The sequence below is a fragment of the Galleria mellonella genome, unplaced genomic scaffold (assembly GCF_026898425.1).
Source record: "Galleria mellonella isolate WM207_F2 unplaced genomic scaffold, CSIRO_AGI_GalMel_v1 utg64, whole genome shotgun sequence".
In the NCBI taxonomy this organism is placed as follows: Eukaryota; Metazoa; Arthropoda; class Insecta; order Lepidoptera; family Pyralidae; genus Galleria; species Galleria mellonella.
Genome location: NW_026442133.1, coordinates 8,500,045 through 8,521,763, shown reverse-complemented (window position 1 = coordinate 8,521,763; position 21,719 = coordinate 8,500,045). Strand labels below are relative to the sequence as shown.

General features: G+C 31.7%; 1 protein-coding gene across 2 annotated transcripts in view; it reads left to right on the top strand.

Moving 5' to 3' along the window:
• The window catches only part of LOC113512351 (hemicentin-1-like), a 118,694-nt gene extending 98,897 nt beyond the window's left edge, over window positions 1–19,797 (top strand). For both annotated transcript variants that reach the window (XM_026896178.3, XM_026896177.3), the window contains exons 8-11: window positions 3,785–3,989; window positions 5,284–5,664; window positions 6,258–6,644; window positions 12,275–19,797. In XM_026896178.3, the coding sequence (XP_026751979.2) occupies window positions 3,785–3,989; window positions 5,284–5,664; window positions 6,258–6,644; window positions 12,275–12,465 (1,164 nt within the window). In that variant the 3' untranslated portion in view covers window positions 12,466–19,797. The remainder of the gene's footprint in view (window positions 1–3,784; window positions 3,990–5,283; window positions 5,665–6,257; window positions 6,645–12,274) is intronic.
• The last annotated feature ends 1,922 nt before the right edge of the window (window positions 19,798–21,719 follow it).

Genomic DNA, 21,719 nt, shown 5'->3' with positions numbered 1-21,719 from the left:
GTGCAACTTGTCATAGCACATATAGCTGTCTTGTGCATTTAATAAATAAAGTGTATGAAAATAATTAGAGCAATGTATAAAAAATATGTAGTTAATAGGTAAGTAACATACCCCTAATTTTTTTGTTATTAACTCAATTATCTAATTGGTGTTTATGATGAAACCTTAGATTATAGATGAAACATTCAGAAGGGTACGGAAGATACCCAGCAGACATATTCAATTCATTTAATATTTATATGTTTAGATGTTTGGTATTCAATGCTGACACGGTCAAAAGAATTTAAAACAAAATTAATATTTATAGCTACTATAAATTACTATTTATATATTACTTTTTAGCTATCTAGCTTTAGCCTCGATGAAGACAAAATATTAGTTATAAGTGTGTACTGACACGCTTGTACTATTTTCATACATTTTTATTTAATTATATTTTGTGACTCGTTTGTTATGGCAAAATCGGTTATATACTTAGTTAAATAAAAATCTGTAGAAGTAGTGCAAATGTCCTTAAACTTATAAAGATGAATTCCAAACTCCACTAAATGCCAACAATCTTTAACAGAATATAGAATTTTTTCATAATATATTTTTCAAACGTAATGGAAAAAAAATGTACTGAATAATTATCCCCACATTAAGATTTATTTATTTAAAGTAATCAGTTGATCTGCAATAGTAGTTCAAATTAAAAATCTATAATTGAATGTTACTAATTTTATTTAAAGCTTTTTCTGTGATAATTTCTATAGAACTATATATAACGCTGACTATACTTTATAGTTTATAGCCTTATAACGTTGGGAAAGCCGCAGTTTACAGTTGTAATAATATATACTAACTACCGACGTACTTTCGTGACTTTCGTCGATGCTACTCGTCTTTTTGTTGTTAAACCGCTGTTTTAGCATAGCTGTGCTTTGGTTTAAAGATTGAGGGAAATGAAATTATAGAGTACTAAAAATGCCAGCTTAGACCTCTAAAGATGACAATACACGAAGGGTACTATGAACATCATAGCATATTATGTAATTTCTATGGTGTTGTTCATGTCATGTAATCACTTTCCATCAGGTAAGCGGTCAGATTATTTGTTATTCGATGTTGTATAAAAAAAATTATGCTACAAAGTATACACAGCGTATAAGTGACACCCGACTGTAACTAGAGAATGATGGATAGCCAGATATATGTTTCTGGCTAATACAGTCACGTAATATTTATTCTACTTAAGTAAAATACTTAAATAAACTGTTAGGAGCACGAAAACGGATGTTGAATAATGGGAGCTTAGAACGACTGTACTTACATTGAACTCGATGACCTATTTTGTAGGTAGACCCTGTTTACTTTGTGTATATTAGGTGTGATATAGGTAAATACAGTAAAAGCAGTAAGTTATGAATAATAATAATCAATTTATTTTAAAACATACGTTACATATTCATGCTTTATCCGATCTACGCAAACAATAACGCGCTTAAAAAACTTTAAACTTTAATTTTTTTTTAAATGTATATTATAAAATATAGACAAATTTTCTAGAACTTATCGTTTGTACCGTGTATAAACATTATTTAGTTATAATATTATTAATATAATATTTAACGGAACGACAAAACATAAATGATTGAAAATGATAGTAGATAGTAGGTGTCGGTCGCGGCGGCGTAGATAGACAACTAAACAATTCAATGTTAAAAACATTTCTAAATAATTGCGATTTCTTTTCTCGTGTGTCTATTGTAATTGTGATACCTGGAAAATGTTTTAATAAGTAATTGATTATAACAAAAAAAAATACCACAAAAATCCTATTTAGTTTTCCACTTACCCACAGATAGCAAGGTGACGTCTTCGACTCAAATAAGACGTCAGTTTTAAATCATTTTAAGGTTAATGACTGAAAATCGACGTCAATATGACGAATAATTGCCACCTAGGACGTCGACGATGTATACGCTAAACATGGTATATCTCTAGCGCTATGTTAAAATTATGAGACACAGCGGCGTAAAAAAATAAATAATGATTTTTAAGTGATTTAAAATGAAGAGGTTTTTGATTCGCCTACATTTTCTTTTTTTGTGTAGATACATTACGCGATATCTTCCACAAGCCGATTTTTATAATTCTTTCAATTTTTCAGAATCAGTAGAATTTACGTCTTTGTAAACCCGATATTAATTTTGATACGATTAAAGTAGCTAAAATTATTTTTTTCGTGTACGTTTTTTTATGCAACTTACAATAGCAAACAAGTTGACGGCCCACCTGATGAAAAGTGGTAACCGTCGCCTATAGGCATGAACAGAGGACCTACCATGAAATGTTTTTCGAAATTTCGGAGTCGAACGAAACAGAAATTTGATGTTAAAATTACATAATACATGCCGTTTGGAAATATTAAAAATGTTAAAATATTGTTCCTTTGGACTTTTATGATAGGATGTATGAAAAACGAAATGTTAAACTCCATTTATTGGTCCGATTTTGGTATAAACAAAAACACGAAATTGAGTCCGAAATTTTGGAATTTCATTTCATAGTACACCCGCAGTACAGAGAGAGTTTTACTGTTTCGTCTATGATACCTCTTATGTGTTGCCATTCCTGAGTACCAAGGTATTATACCTCTGTACCCTGTAAATTCACTGCTATATCCCACTCTTCAAATTGAAACACAGCCATGCAAACACAACTGCTTAACGGTAGAAACACGAATGGGATAGAGGTACCCAAGTAAACGACTTTAATACAAAGTCTCCCTCTGGTAAAAAAAGGTAACGTAAGGTTAATACAACTTTATTATATTTATGTTCTATATCTGTATTAACTTGCCTCTATTACGTCAATATCTATATGAATTTTAAAAATTAATTTTAGTAAAATTTTTTAGAAAATGAAAATAATTAAATTTAATCATATAGAACGACTAATATAAGTAGTTACTATAATGTCTAAATATTTTCAAGATTTAATCTAATGCTATATTAAAAGCATATAAAATCAATTTAATTGTAAACATTACAAGTTGTTGTAGAAATGATAAAGCGAGTCATAATGAATATTTAGTTGGAAAAATAACATCCAAAATTGCCTTATAAATACGTAGCTGTCTAATAAAATTGATGGATACCTCTGTATAAAGAAATACATTAAACTTTTAACCTATTAAGTACATACTTCCGCTTATTTATATAGGCCTCCAATTGACTCGATTCAACACTCTTTGTGTTGTTCAAGAGAAGTACCTATCAACTTTAAAAGCTTTTTAGTGTACCTTACTAAATAAATACATAAGTACTTAATTTGTGTATACCTACGTTTACGTTTCACCATGTTTCTATTTCTGCTACTTACAGTTGTAAACTATTTGTATTATTATACTATGATATATTATATTATATGAGTTAATATTATATGTAATATCTGTATGTAAAATTTAATTTTTATGTAACTTTGAATGGCAAACAAGCTAACGGTCCATCTGTTGCTACGTGACAACCGTCGCCTATAGATATGAATATTAAGCATCATAAAATAAACTGTTCTACTTGTGGTTCTGTTCTGCTTTATTCCTGAACATTGGAACCCTATAATTTCACTGTCATAACTCACCCCTCAAACTGAATTTCTGGTATCCAAACAGTTATTTAAAATGTAAACATTTTAACAAACTCTTATATTTATATAAGAAATAACAAAACCAATTGTAACCAAACCAATACTTATTGTAATAACAAAAATGGAAGTAAGTAAAAGGATTTTTTTCTGCAAGGTGGTGGACACGGTGCCTCTGCATCTATCAGGTGCAGTAGCGACGGTGCAAGAGGCCCCGCTGGAGATTCCAAACAAACAGAGTACCCGAACTATGCCAGGACGACACATAGATACACCATACGATGACATGAATCCTCATATCAGGCTCAAGCTCTGCCTTAAAGTGAACCAAGAGGTTTGCAGCGAATACACCGAAGCTGATAGTAAGTTTTAGATACGTGTCAATAGTACTCTTATGATACATTTATTACAATTAAACGTAGTTCTTCCTGATTACGAATTCAATTCTTGTATTTTAGTAGGTTGAATAGATAGATGAGCTTTTATAAGCTTATATGTATGTATGGTATTATGATGCAATGTAATCTCGGCATAGAATAAGCCAACCTTTCCTTTCCTGTGAGTGTTGTAAGGAAGTAAGGAAACTTATTGGTCGAGATATGGACAGCAGCATCCTTTTTGGAACATCACCAAAACCTAGTTGCGGTTGCCAACAGGCCTGCCAAGCGTGACAACTATTAGAAAGAACTTCTCTTATGGGGGAAGCATATATTGAGCAGTGGACAGTTAACAGCTCAGACGGTGATATATATAACAAGCTATTTATTAGCCTACTAAGATTCGGGAGATTATAAAATAAGTGTTGAATTTAGTATAAAACACATTAGTTATATAATATAACATATTAATTTCATATAGTCTGTAGAGAATTCTAAACTAATAGAAATAGTAATGGTAACTACACTACGACCATTTCTATCAATTTATAATTCTTCTCAAGCTATAAAATAGTAATACTTAATATGCCTTGGTTATATACTATTCAATGATGACTTCGAACCATACAAATACACCAACTAATAGCATATAAATAACGCTGTGTGTAATGGGGTTTAAGTAGCCCACTTGCATATTAAAGAAAGAAAATATTGAAAAAAGTGCGCATAATCATTTGAAATAAATATTTTAACCATATTGTACGACGTAAAGTATATAAAATTACATTGCGTGTTACCTCGTTATATTACCCTCCATCGATCGATAATATGTCATTTTAGGGATAAACAAGGTGTACAACATGGAAAATAGTATGTACGATACGACATGTACGAATGCGGAGGGGGTATTTTCTACCAGAGATTTTCTATAGAGAGTACCACTCCCTATCTAGTATTATTTCTCTGTTTAGTGTCTACTATCATTAAAAAATTGAGGCCGATTCTTGGAACCAATTTTCTAATCCTATCTCTTAATCTAATTTAATTTAATAATTTCGCGAAATTACTGTCCTATGGATTATCGTAAAGTAACTTTACAATAAATTTTACAGATACCTATTAGAAAATTATTTTATATTGGTCCTTACAATAAAGATTTCGCTGCGATATAAAATCGATATTTTAATTTTCCAGATAGGTTTACAGAAAAGGCGCCTCAAAACTGACCCCATTGTTATATAAATTAAAATCATACTTTAAATCTTTCTTTAATTTCCAGTCGGCCCATCGTATATAAAAGAAGCATCGGCTCTCACACCAGCCACAATGATAGCAATTGTGGTGTCATGCTTGGTATTCCTTTTATTCCTCGCCCTACTATTCGTATTTTGCCACTGCAAATTGAATGATAAAAACAAAAAAGAGACCAGTAAGGATTACGAAATGGATTCTATGAGACCGCCAATGGTGGCGCCGCAGAATCAAGCTCCTCCACCTTATTACCAGAGCGCGGGTATGGAGAATAAAGCACTAGAACATTCCATGGATCTTGCCACATCTATAGACGATGCGAAGAATGTATATGGGAGCTCTGGCTATGCCTATCACATGCCTCCACACGTTCAAGGACACCCGGTACAAAATATGCCAAACACAGATTGTGAGTATTCTTCCACCTTTTATTTTTGTGATTTAAAAAGTCTGAGGTGCAATTATATTTTTGTGCGTAGGTTTTTACGCGATATCTACGAATAACTGCGAAGTTTTTTTTTATGAAAAATTAATTGTTTTTCACTATAATTATTATTTAGAACATTTATCATGCTTGGTATATTTAATTTCCTTTTTTATATCTATCTATGATATTATACCTTACTTTACAGAATTTGTAGAAAACATAAAATATATTTTCATACAATTCTTGATTAATTCAATTTAAAATTTTACGTTATGCATATTAAGCACTCTTATTAAGAAATTCATGATGACGAAACTATGCCTATTCCTAGTTTTTGCGCGGGTTATAGAAAAGTTTTTTTTTTTTTAATTTGGGTGCATAGAAATTATTGCATTATGTTTTAGCAGTCAGTATTTCTTTATCATAAATATTTTCTTTCTTGCAAATCACGAAGGACTAATCAAAATCGACATAGAAGGTAAATTTATTATAACAATGTGTGTCACCCCGTGCATGATTGCGTGTTACTTCGTTATATCCCCCCTCCATCAATTGATAATACTATGTCGTTCTAGGGGTAAACATGGCGTACAACATGGAAAATAGCTATACGAACAGCAACAATGGTGGGAGTGTCAACTCTCAGGATTCTCTATGGCAAATGAAATTGGCGGCTAACAATCCAGGTGGTATGCCAGGCCATCAAATTATTGATAGACAAAGCAACTATGCGTACGATCAAATTTCTCAGCCTGCATATGGCACTATTGACGACTATCCCGCGTATCCTCCTATGCCGCACGGTGGCCAGATGACTGCCCCTCCAGACTATAACATGCGCGGTAGCCAGAACCCGTCTCGCCAGGACTTCTGCTCAGATCCTTACGCCTCGGTACACAAGCCCAAGAAACGAATGGATGTTGATCCATGCATTAGACTTATGGATGTCGATCCTTGCATTGGTAAGTAGTACATATTGTATTGTCTAATATATACATATAATACTAGCGATTCGTTCCGATATCGCACGAGTAGATAGAAAATAATACGTGAAAGAATTTTTAAAATCAGTTAATTAGTTCTTGAGTTTATTAATTAAAAACAATCAAACGAGGGTAGTATTCGAAAGTAGTAAGAAGTGTCTCTTGTTAATAAATTTAGAATATTTTATTTACAATAATATATAATTAGTTTTTTCAATTTATTATGAATATTTAAGCTATGTTACCTACCAGTTAGCGTTATCCAAGTTTTCACTCCACAACTACTATAGTGAAACATTTTTCTTTTTTTTTTAACAACAATAGTTTACTCAGTGTTTATTTTTCGACTTTAAAATGGAATCTATGAACAAAACGGTACAAGAGCTCACAATACAGATGAACAACCGGATGGCACAATTTGAAGCAGAGTTGGCAGCAGCCCGTAGCAGTCCTGCGACCGCCACCATCACATTGGACTCTCTTGCATCTGAGTTCAATTCATTCAGATTGGATGTCATACAGAGCCTTAACAGCGTGCAGAGTTCTTTGAATCAGCTTTCCAAAGATGTTGACAGACTGGAGATGCGCACTCGTCAGAAAATTTTACTGTTGCATGGAGTACCCGAAGGAAAAGATGAAGTGTCCCTTAATGTTGCTGTAAATTGCTTGAATGTCTGTCAAGTGAGCAAAGAAAGCATAGGTAGGTGTCATCGAATGGGGCGTGCAGTTACTACAGGTGCTAAGCCTCGTCCTTTGCTTGTCAAGTTCCGGGATTTGGCTGAGAAAGACAGGGTGTGGCTCTCCAAAAAGCAATTTAAAGGTAGTAATGTCACTATATCTGAATTCTTGACGGTACCCCGCCATAAGTTGTTTATGACTGCTCGGGCCAGGTTAGGTGTGTCACGGTGCTGGACAAGAGACGGCCATGTGTACTGTACGACGGCGGATGGGAAACGTGTACGTATCAGTTCCTTAAACGAACTAGATGCCATTACTGGCACCAGTTTAACAAGTGGAATTGGCGAGAGCAAGCTGCTGACTAAATCGACAGCTCGTCCACAAAATCAGCAATTGCTGTCAGGCGCATCTAAGATGAGACGTGCGGCAGCCACAGCGGGAAAGAAATGACATGCCGATATTTCAAAGTTCTTCCATTATCGCTCCTATTGTTAAACGAGGGTCACACACCCACACTTTTCTGATTGTGAGAATGTAGGTAAAATGATAATTTAATCATTAATTTATTGTCAACTAAAGTCGGTTAACTAATATCTAACGCTTAATATGGGTAACAATATTTTACTACTAAAAGATAGCTAGTACCTTCACACTAATTATTAATTGTCATTTATCATTGTTATTTGTCACAGTTATCTGTCAAATTTGTTAATTCTCACTTTTAATATACTGTATCTGTTAATTATTTAATCTGATATTTTTACATGTATTTTAAGAAACCACAGATAATCTATTTTTACAACTAAATTGTGTAATATGTGTGGTGTTGTGCTTTTTCGTTTAATTTAATTTTCTTAAATGTTTCAAGTATTTTTTATAACTTTTCAAGCTGCTGGCGGGTAACGTTATAATATAAACGTCGGTATCTTGAAGTATTTTACTACTTGTATTGCAATTTGTAATTTTATATATATATATATATATATATATATATATATATATATATATATATATATATATATATATATATATATATATATATATATTTTGTAAATATTTATTTATATTTGTTATATTATTATGCCAATAACGTCGGATGAAGATATTAACGATGATTACTTGTCGTTGGAAAGCACGATGAGTGATGATAGTTTTCAAAGTGCTAACTATAACTCCCTTACCGATGTTTTGATTACAGAATTCGCTGATGTACCTAAAAACTTTAACGCGGTACACATTAATGCGCAAAGTATTCCAGCACATCATTCCGACATGCTTCTTACTTTCGGTAAAAACAAAAACATTCATGCTATCCTAGTATCCGAATCCTTCCTTCATCCATCATTACCATCTACCTCATATTCTCTTCCCGGCTTTATTTTACTTCGTAATGACCGTATTTCTTCGTGTCATGGTGGTGTGGCTATTTATCTCCGTAGCCACATTCCGTACGCAATAATAAGCAAATCTCCGCAACCTCCTCCCCCGAACACAGCTGAACACCTTTTTCTTGAGATTACTCTCTCTAATACCAAAGTCCTTCTTGGAGTTTACTATAGTCCAAATCTAACTATTAACTACTTTCCTTCTTTTGAAAATCTTCTTGAAAATTTAAGTGCATCATACAGCCACTCCATTATTATGGGAGATTTCAATACCTGTCTTCTGAAGACTGACTCTCGTGCTCGCTGTCTCCAAAATATTATGAAATCCATCAACATGACTATACTTCCTCTGAATGCTACGCATTTTTTTCCAAATTGCACTCCATCCCTTTTAGATTTAATAATGGTAACCTCTCTTAATCACGTTGCGAGACATGGTCAAATTAGTGCAGATGCTTTCTCCTATCATGATCTCATCTACCTTTCCTATAAAATCCGACCTCCTAAACCTAAACCTAAAATCCTTTTGCAACGAAATTTTAGTGGTATGAAGATCGAGCAGCTTCGTGAGGATGCGTCTAGAATTGATTGGACAATCATCAATGAGGCTGACACTATGGACGCAAAAGTTGAAATTTTTAATTCTCTTCTCATACAACTTTATGATGTTCATGCACCAGTTCGTCGAGTCAGACTCAAGCATCTTCCTGCTCCTTGGCTCACTGATGATATTCGCCAGCTTCGAGAAAAAAGAACCGAGCCAAGGCATGTTATAAAAATGACCCTGCCAATTCAAGAAAACGGGATAGATATCATCGTGTGAGGAATCATTGCAACATGATGTGTAGAGATGCACGGCGGCACCATATTCATCAGTCCGTTGAAAATGAAGACCAAGCTAAAGTTTGGAAATTTCTTAATTCAATGGGAGTTGGCAAAACTCGAAATACAAACATTTCTAATGATCTTGATCTTGACATGATCAACAGTCATTTTTCTTCTTCCTCCTGTCTTGACAATGAAGTCAAAACTAATACTATAAATTATCTTTCTTCTTTATCCACTCCCAGTCACACTCCTTTTGTCTTTAATCGATTTACCGACTGTGATGTTAAGAGAGCTACATTATCCATTACCTCTAATGCTATCGGAGCTGACGGTATTAGCCGTAAAATGATCATTCCTTTGTTAGATCTCCTTATTCCCATTATATCCAGTATCCTTAATTTTTCCATTTCTTCTGGTTCTTTCCCTCAATGTTGGAAAGATGCCCACATCGTCCCCATACCAAAAAAAGCTAACCCATCTTCCTTTAGTGATTATCGACCTATTTCATTGCTCCCTTTCCTATCTAAAGTACTTGAACGATTAATTCATTGGCAATTGAGTTCTTTTATTTCAGTAAACAGCCTTCATAACATCCTTCAATCTGGTTTTCGTCCTGGTCATAGCACGGCTACAGCTCTAGTCAAGATTTCTGATGACATCAGATTTGGTATGGAAAATCGGCAACTTACTGTGCTAACATTATTGGACTTCAGTAATGCTTTTAATACTGTCGATTTTGATGTCCTGCTTGGAGTCCTCAGCTCTCTTAACATATCTCCAGCGGTAATTGATTGGTTTCACAATTACCTGTATGGACGTCGGCAACGTATTAAGATTGAACAAAACACTTCATCGTGGTGTGACACTATAGCCGGCGTACCGCAGGGTGGTGTGCTGTCACCTCTTTTATTTGCCATCTTCATCAGCTCGATAACTCTAGAAATATCTTCTTTCTACCACATGTATGCAGATGATTTGCAAATATATTCACAGACTGCTTTTGATAACCTTGCTCAAGCTATAAACCAAACTAACCATGACTTGAGGCGGATTCTGGAATGTAGTAGGTGCTTTGGCATTCGGATTAATCCAGATAAAACGCAAACGATTATTATTGGTAGCCCCGCTTACATATCCAAGTTAGATATATCTAAATTACCTTCAGTGGAGTGTAATGGTGTTTGTGTCCCTTTTAGTGAATCTGTCAAGAATCTTGGTATTTACTTTGATTCCACTCTATCTTGGAGGTACCAAGTGACCGAGGTTAGCAGGAAGATGTTCGCTGCTTCTGCGTCGCTTCGAAGACTTAGAAACTTTCTACCTACAGCCACTAAAATTTCCCTAGCTCAATCCCTCCTACTCCCTATCCTTGACTATGCAGATGTCGCTTATCCAGATCTAAATATTGATATGCTAAATAAATTAGAACGACTTCAAAACCTCTGCATACGATTTGTTTTTGGTCTGCGCAAATTTGATCATGTATCGCACTATCGCTCTCAGCTTAAGTGGCTTCCCATACGCCGGCGAAGAGATTTACATACCCTCTCTTTGTTACATAATATTCTTTTTAACCCTGGTGCACCTGCCTATCTTAAAGAACGTTTTAAATTCATCTCCTCTACCCATACTTTAACATTACGTTCTTCCGAAAACCTTTCCCTTATGACACCTGCTCATTCCACTAAATTTTATCACAATTCCTTCACTGTTTCTAGCATTAGGTTATGGAATTCATTGCCTGTTGTTATTAGAAGTACAAAATCCATTGATTCTTTCAAACGACAAGTGAAAGATTATCTTTTCTCTATCTGATTTTTCTTCATTTAAAAAATTGGCATTCTTTATTTATGTATTTATATAATTATTTATTTTATGATAGTTTGTTTTCCTTGTGCCTATAATTATTAATATGTATCTTAGCATTGGGTACATATTTGACATATATGCATGGGATTATATAATTTTGTTTGATTGATAGGTATATGTATGTGTGTATGTATATATGTATGTGTATGTATATGTATGTGTGTATGTGTATGTATATATTTGTATGTGTATATGTATGTGTATATGTATGTATATATGTATATAATTTTTATATATTTTTAATTTGCAAAAGATGCTTTTTTTTAATTATAAAGCACTATTATACCTACTTGTACAACAATTAGTCCATTACCTTAAGGTTGTCTTGAAAAGATTGCTCTCAGCAATAAGACCGCCTTACTGTACTTATACAATCGTATCGTTATGTTTGTAAATTGTCTTGTTTATTTCCTATATTGTATAATGCAAATAAAGTATACTCATTCATTCATTCATTCAAACCTTTGCTCCTTATAATATAGAAATATAAGTATTAAAGTCTGGAATATTTACACAAGTTTAATTGGCCATAATTGTTGTTAGCATTTCGGATCAAAATGATCAACATACATTTGTACACATATCTGATTAATCCATACTCAGGAATTTCGGTACCATATATCCTACTCTTCAAATCAAAACAAACAGCTGCTTGGGAGTAAAAATACCTGTAGACAGTAGTTCCCATGTATGAGACTGTGCAAAATCTTCCTTTAAAAGTTCTAAAGACTGGTACATGAGTAAATACGGAATTAATACTATTTAATACATGTTCAACGATCTTTTTAATTGCCTAATCATGGACGCAACGAAATATCAAATATTTAAATATTCTTTAATTCTGTCCAGACCCCTCTTACCATGAAGTCACCGGGCTACCAGAGGGTTACGGAGGCAGTAGCGGCGGCGGTGGCGGTGAGGACGCCGGCCCTGAAGATAAGCCTCCTCATCTCTCACTCAGTTACGACGATTCACTGGAGTCTGGATATTCCACGCCAAATTCTCGTTCGCGCCGCGTCATACGTGAAATCATCGTGTGAATGTAAGAGGTTTTATCGTTTTCGAATCGTTGAACTAAAGGGCTTTTATTGCATCGTCGCCATTTGCATTATTGATTATAAGAGAATAGGTGCTATTAGGGCCGCTGTGGCATTCCCACCCAAGAGACCTTAAGAATATTATCAGTTTATATTGTTAACCCTCAGCTTTAATATGTGCGTTACGTTAAGTTGCTTTTATCATCATTTTGCATCCAGTGATGCTTTAATATCTTAACATACAAGTACATGGTACTTGCAATTGTTTTCATTTAGTAAATTCATACTTTTTCCTTATCTTTAACATTGATTCCTAAATTTTTAAATTGTACGTTTCATACAATAATTAATGTACTTTGAAATTCAATTTAGCAAAAGGTAGTATCTAATATTTTGCTTATAAATATTAGGTAAACCATTCACTTAATTATTGAAGTAATTTTGTAATAGGTTTATTTTTTAAATACATACATAAGTAAATCTATAACAAAAATATACTTATACCTAATTAGTAAAAAAAAAAAAACACTAAACATTCATGGGAAATTAGATTAAAAATAAAAAATAAATGGGGATCAATTTTAATTAGAATAACCTACTTCTATTAAAGCATCATTGCTTGTAAACTATATTGTGGATGCTGAAATAATGGTGCGAGGGTTAAAAATAACGACTGAGCTGCTCGAAATATTGTGATTATTATGTCAATTGTGATAGTAGAACAGACGGACACACGTATGAAGTGGGAGTTGCAAGGTTAGTGAATCTACGAAATGGACCTAGAAATCAATCACTGTGTTTTATTGTAAGGTTAACAGGAATAGTGCACATCATTTACAAAATAGAATAAAAATAGAAAACGTCATAAAAAATGCATGAATTATATATACAATATTAGTGACGTTTTTCATTTGTTATAATATCAAAATGTGTGCTATTCTTTGACTGATCAATTGATTTTTGACAAATTCTATGATATTCAGCAAGCCCATATGAATAGAAGAATGTAATTATTGTAAAAAAAAAATATGTAAATATTTACGCCATTTTATTATTAGGAGGATAAAGTAGTAATAGATTAAAAAGATATTATTATTTTAAATAAGTTTGCTCGTTTCTAAAGTATAGAAACAAGCAGAATATAAGACTTTTACAATTACCGTTAGAGCGGTTGGAGCTTCAATCTTTAGTAAGAATAATCTTAAATAATGTATACACTGCCTTCAAAATACAAAATATCTCATATATTTTGATTTATTTATTTGTAACTTAATAAACTTACACATATTTTATTACAATCCCTGAATACTCAATACATGATAATATTTTTTAGAAAAAGAAATAAATTTTGACTAAAACTGATTTCTATTTCGTGTTCAATTCGTCACTGTAGGTCTACTATTATCATTTAATATATATATATTTCATTAAATGCTCTATATAAGTATTTAGGTATACAATTATTAATATGTTCTTGTGTTTGGAATAAATTTACTAGTCTGCTGAATCTAAAAAATAAGAGATTTGCGGTATTTCGCGTCCTTCGTTGTAATGTAACTAAGTAATAATTTATTAGAAGCGTCTCAGACCAGAAGAAAGGAATTGATTAATAAAACTAAACATTTTAAAACTGTACGAAAAATCTGCATCAAAATATTTCCGTTGTCGACCGACTTCAAAAATAAAGAATTTCTCAGTTCGTTTGTATTTTTTGTGTTTGTTACCTCATAACTCTGTCAGTTGTAAACTAATATGATTTTTTTTATCTAAACGAATACACTTTTAGAGTGGTTTCATAGAAATTTTATCGGTTTATTAGTTTATTTTTTTTAAATCAAAACGATTTTGCTACAATAATTAAGATTATGTGCCAATTGTGGAACACAATCTTAATTATATCGACCTAAACTAGATCAGAAACTGAAATTTGGTTTCAGTTGTGTCATCTAGTTTCTCTTAAACACTACTAGATGTTACCTCTTTGGTAATCTATCTAAAAATATAACTTTTTATATTACACAAATTAAATAAATAAAAATAACTAAAACTTAAAAAAAAGTTCGTGTAATCTACAAATCATTATCAATTAGAATGATTTATGTGACACCTAGTTACCCTCACAATGCTATGACGCGACACGAACGTATAAACGAAAATTACCATATATCAAAGTAATTTAAACCTTATTCGCTTAAATGCAATTGTTTTAAGCATCGTATCGTATATTTATTATTAGACTTATCATGACAGTTGATCCATCATAATGTTATGTGTTTCCTACTTTTTACTAGTCTGAGACGTTATAACTAGTTGATAATTATAATATCATACATCACTTCGACGTTATAATTACATATAAGGAAAACAATGTTATGTGTATAAGCAGTCTTGTAACACATCAATATTTTTTATTATGTATAATAAAGCAGTTATATACTTATTAGCTAAAAGAACTTCTGAAAATTTATTAATGTTACAATGAGAAATTTCAAATCCGACAGAAGTAATGCTAATCGCTAGCTGATCTTACTAAAAAACTAAAGAGATTGATAGAATATGTCAATGTTATATGTTAAAGTCTAGTGGAGGACGTTGCTTTACCTTATATTTGACGTCTATTCAATGTAATTTTGTTTTAATCACAATTTAGTCTGGTCAAAGTCTCCCTGTAAGACCCTTGTTGCGAGTTGAAATATGATTGCTTTTTAAATAATATATTTAATAAATATAAATACCCAGAATTATTACTCGTAATTAAGTATATTTCTGTTTCAATTTGTACTAATAAATGTTTTATCATTTTAATGGGTCCGATTCTGTAACTGTATATAATGAGAATAGTACTTTTATATAACTATCCAAATTATATACAGTTTAATTACGAGAATAATAATTTCAGAATCGACCTGTTGCTATTGAGATCTCTAAACGTTTGAGTGCCATGTTGACTGACTCACAATATATTTTGCGTTTATATTTGCTGCTTACAAATTAGGTATCATTCTACTTAAATATTTAACACGTAGTTGTTTTTCAATTTTATTGCTAACTTCTTTATATTGTATATTTATATATTGAAAAATATATGATTTTTAAAAGCACAATAATATTAGATATACCTATCAATATTTTAATTGAACGGTGGCATGATGGTACGGCGCATCAATTAACTGATACCTAAATTATAGACCAGTTACCTATTTTTTTTAAAGGGGCGATAATGGAATGATATCCTCGTCTACACTACCCATATATACTGGCTGAATACCAGTGAGCGATGATAGGTAAGGATAAAAAAGCAGTTAATTTAACCTTAACCGATCATAAAGAATTCGTCTAAGATTAAGCACGATTGTTTCCAGGGGTGACCTCGAGGAGGTCAACCTGAAAAGAAATAATATTTGTAACATGGTTGCTAGTCCCCATTACTAAAAATCCCTATACCGCGTCCCCGACTAACTTTTAAGTACTACTAATAGACATAACCTTTCAGGAATATTCATTATATTTCCTTCATCAATCACAATTTTTATCTACGGCCACGTAAACAATTTTTTAAAGAGAACGTATAATATCGTTTGTGATTTTTAAATTAATATTGCATTGTATATTGAAGGTCATTAGGATAAACAAGATTACAATCAAATCACTCTCCTCGCTTAAATCTCCTTAGACAATTATCTAGTGGGATTAAGGTGACGAATTATGTTCTTTAATTATCTGTACTAGGTTATATAGTATATATCGGCGTTCATCATGTCAACTTTTCCCGTTGATATAAATACAACGTCCACTACAACATTTTACGACCTTGCCACATCACTGGTACATGTACTATCGATATAATAAAAAAATACATGATAAGAGTACAAACAGACAGTGACAAGGCTGTAAAATACATACTTTTTTACTTGACTGAATAGTGGTTTGTACTAGTGCGGATTATTGTTGAAAACATTAAATAATAGGTTGGAGCTACTATGGAGCTTACCGTCCAGGAACTTAGCTCTTAATAAAGAACCTGCATGTTTTCGCTCAAAAACAACGACTTATCTTTACCCGCAGTTAGTACGATATAAAGTTATCACCATGTTATGCAATTAACGCCCTAATAGAGCAACGGATACTCAAACATAGATAAATATATGTTTAGAAATGTATAATTCAGTATTCTCGCGGCATTTAAAAGACACTCTAAACTGTCGTCTGTAATTTGTTGTGACTGGATAATTATAATTCCAACGATAATGCCATTGTCAGATTTTGACAATTTACTTTTGCAGAGCAAATTTGAGCAATTAATACATATCTTTGACGATTGCTTCAAATATACATAAGTTTTGCTTCCTCCAAATTATGCGTCACAGGTGTATTTTTCTATTAATGAGTGAATATGAATCAGTGACCCCACCTGCGCTATAGCTATACACCGGTTGGGCGCCAGTTTGAAATCATAGGTGAGGATAAAAAAGATCAGTTAGTGTCGAATTAATAAGTAATTAACCACGATGGTTTCCAGAGGAACCACATCGAAGATGACCTGATAGGGAGTCTTGCTAGCAATGAGGCAGTTAGATCCAATTACCAATAATTTTTTTCCTCCGTCACAATTGGGTTGTTGTTAGGTTGCAACATCTTTTGTAGAAACAATGTGACATGTTGACAAGCAATAATATTCATATTAGACATAGTGGCCCTATTGCAACCAATATATCCCGTCAGGTTGACCTCCATATGTTTTCTTCTGGAAACTATGTTTTCTTCTGGAAACCATCGTTGTTAATTCCTAATGAATTCGTTATAATGGGCTAACTGACCTGTTTTCATCTTCACCTATCATATCGCATTGGTATTCCGCTAGTGTGTACCGGTTACCATTCCATTTTCATCATTCATCCATATTATACAGGGTAAAATCGAAGTCGTTGACTGCACGTAAATCTTAAAATCTACCCATACTATAGAATATAAATAAAGGGCAAAAGATATATTTGAAAAATTTTGTGAACCAAAAATTAAAAAACGACAAAAAAATATTGATCCTCTCATACTAATTTAATAGCTATCTCATACTAATAATACACTGTATTAATATGAGAGAATCAAAGTTTCTTTTTGTGGATTTTTTTTTTTCATGAAAATATGCAATTTCCCTGACAGACACGCTAACGATTTCGATTACACCATGCATAATTGTATCATGAGAATATACAGTACAGATACTTGTATATGTCAATGCCAAGATTAGGTACCTAACTACGGACATTCGGGCTAATTTACTATATTTACGTTTTTCTATGGGATGAAAAAGGAATGGTAATTCCGCCTGCACTATTGAAATACGTTTGCAGGGTACCAGTGAAAATAGATAATTGAAAATGAAACTCTATTTCCGTTTATAGTTTTAACAAAACAATCACGTTTTAACAAATACTCATGTATGTAATTCCAAGATTAAGTACCAAACTACAGACAACAGTCCGAGGCCATTTACTAAATTTTGCCTTTATCACTTCAGCAAGTTGGTAATTCTGAAACACAATTCCTTCCATATAACACAATCCGCTTTAGCACATAAAAGTGACGGGCCCACCTAATAAAATATAGACATCTTTGTTTTAAAAGAGGTGTCTGACGATGTTTAGTTTGTAGAAATCTGTTAATTTTAATAAATTGTACGTAGAATAATATTATAATTGTGTGAATAATTTACTTTATACAATTGTAGTTATTAAGCTTTATCAATTTATCAATATAAGGTCGTCTTTTAATTGTTTCATTTATTTTAAAATACCGCTCCTGTGACATTAAATTTTATCTGTAAAATCTGAATAAATTAATTTTTCATTCATACTTTAGACCTATAAACTATTTTAGAAATTTACTTTTTAGAGACAATAATGTTATATCTTATTTATTTGACACTATCAAACTATTATTTCATTAAGTGTAAATAGGCACTAAAACCATTTGACATAATCGATTTGTCTAACAAACAATTAAATTTTTACATTATATTTTATTGACCATATAATATCATATATGTACTGTTTGATATAACATCATATATGTCCCAAAAAAAGTGAGAGGACTAATTGGTTGTTCAGATTAAATTAGCAATTTATTTATCTATTTAATCAAAATTGACAATATCTACTTAGTAATTCTGCCTGTGTCGACAATTTATTTGTTGTCATTTTATACGTTTTAATAACATAATACATACATTTTGAACATAAATGTCCATAAGTATACTTATAAATATTTTATTTTATTATTATAACTATTATAAGTTACTACATAGTGTAACTGCAAATACATCGAACTACAAATGGAAATGAACGATATTCTTCTAACAGCGTTGCCAAATTTTAGAGAAATGAAATTATAGAATAAATTTTTGATATAAAATAAAATGTGTTTTTATTCGTTCGCGTAGTAGTTATTTAGTAAAACGTAGTGAAAACCAACACAAGTTAGTGATTGGGTAAATGTAAAAAAAAAACGATATGAATTCGACGAAAAAATATGTGAAATTTGGTTATAAATTGCATCAGGCAACGCTGTTCTCTAGTATTTTTTAAGTTAAATAATATCAATAGATTTTTGCCAGAATGTTACTCAATTGTGTTACGTCTATAGCTTACCGGTATTATTTTTTACAATATGACTACATTTACACGTAGACGTTTCTTAATAATATGATAAAACAAAATATTATGCCTGAATAGGTGCCACATATTATCTTAATTCTTAATTATAATGTTATGCATTTGTAACAAAAAATTAAACCACATTCTTCTAAAGTCATTACTACAAAAACAAATAAGCAAAAATTGTATAAATAATTTAGCATATATTAAAAGTAATATGTAATTGCAAGATACTTGCTAGCCATGTTAATGAATTAGTATAGTATAATGTAATATAAATTTATTTTTGTTTCAATGAAACTACTTTTTTATTATCACAGCTAGTACCTATTTTATTTTTAATTCTGCTTAGTGTACTCCAAATTTTTTTAATGACCGTTTTGTTATGACATTAAGCTACAATATTTAGAAACATAATTATACTCATATATCTACAAAACAAAACATTCGTAGGTACCCACCTTATGGGGCATGGAATTATTTAATTACAAATAGCCTTAGGTAGGTACCTACGTAAATTATTCTCTTGAAGTTTTTCGCTCTACATACCTAAATAGGTACATTGTTTTTGTACTTAATTTAGTTATTAAACAATATAGGAAATAAGCACAGCTGTAAATAAAATTACTTGTAAGTTTACTGTGGTGAGACACAACCTTTTAAATAAACGAATTTTATCCAAGTTTTTTTTTTCTTTTCTAATAAATTCCCAATTTTTTTCTTCAAAACAGAATTGTATATGAATCTGTGACAAGTCCAAACACATTGAACCTTTGTTTTTAATGCACTACAGAATTCTTTTTCTTTTGAAGCTCTTGGAGTCTAGTGCGTTTCATATAAATAATAATAAATCATTCAAGTTTTGCTTAGATCATAAGTATACCTACTTAACAGCTCGTAAATCTTATATTTTACTAGAATATTTTAAACTTATGGTAACACATATATATATATATATATATATATATATATATATACGTAACTTAGGTTCTCAATTCGGATGTATTTTTTGTTTGTTACGTCATAACTCCGTTATTTATAGATCGATTTGGATTTATTATCTGAAAGATTATCCTTTCAGATCCCATAGACATTCTATCAAAATTGGTTCAGTAGTTTAATCTTTATATCATAATAACTAGTTTTATCACGATTGAAGTTGGTATTGCGAATCAAATTCTTAATTTATGTTGAAGGAAGTAATGAATGGGTTACCTGTATAAATATATATGTGAAGAAAATCTATTCTACAATTGCTCAGCACGAAATGAGAAGCAATTTCCCAAAAAATGTCTTACAACTAAAAAGTTTAAGCACCTTGGACTGAACTTGGCAAGCACGCATTGCATATAAAGGAGGGGGCAAGATATAAAATCGAGAGCGAAGATAAGATGGAGAGTAAGGATTGTTAAGTATATTACAAAGAGTGAAAAGTAGGTGCTATCGCATCAAAGTCGGATTGGGAGCCATGTTAATTGACAGTAAAAAACGGAGATCGTATTTTTACACATTTTAATCGCTAGAAATTAACGAAATAATAGCTTCAATAAAAGTTTAGTAGGTATGTAATTACCCTTATACTCCAATATAGGGTCCGAGTGAATAAGATAAAATTATTTTGAATTTTTTGCTAAAATAATCATAACATCGAAAAGTTTCCAAAGTCCTTGTCAAATACCTGTCATGCGTAATAAATGTCGCCTTCCCGTTTACGTTTTCAATAAATGAACCGAGACCCAAAGGAAATCTTATTTGGCCTTTCGTTAAACGTGACGTGTATGTAAAATTGATTTATAGATATGTATTATTATGTTTTAAATAAGTATATTATACCTAGATGTCATCGCCTAGTTGCCTATCAATTTGACTTGCATAGCTTGAATATAAAAATAATTTAAACTTTATCTAAGAACCTATTTAACAAATGCACAATAAAATTAGATCAAAATTGCCACAAACAATTATAGAAAAATTATGTCAAAAACTTGACAAATTTTTATTAGCTATAGTAAGTTTGTAAAAAACAAAATTCACCTCTGTCAAAGAAAGAAATATTTTGAAGGATTTAAAAATAAATTAAAAAAGGTTCAAAAAGTATAATGTAAAAAAATTATGATGAATTAGATATGGGGTATTTTTACGCTCGAAGTACGAGTGGGACAAGCTCATAAGAAACACTTCGATAACTTTGCCATTTTTTAACTAATAAAGAAAGATCGAACGCTGCTATGAAGGGAAAGATAACCGTTTGCTTATCGTTCTCATACTACATGTCATCAGGTTAAAGAATGTCTAAACGACATTCCTCTTGGCGAAAAAAGAACATAATACCCACCTAGTGAATATGCCTAATATTATTTGAAACCCATTTTCTTCAAGTTTGATGGATATTGATGTATGAGAATAATATGTTAAAAAATATCTTGATTCACCTAGTAGGTAGGTAGATCAATACATCAAAGATGTGACATCGCAAAGAATTCAGTTCGTGTGTTAAGAATGTACGTTACAACAAAGTTAAAATATAAAATATTACAACAGGTTTGTATTACATTAAAGTACCAAAAATAATAAAAGAACGTATATTCGATAAATATCCACACG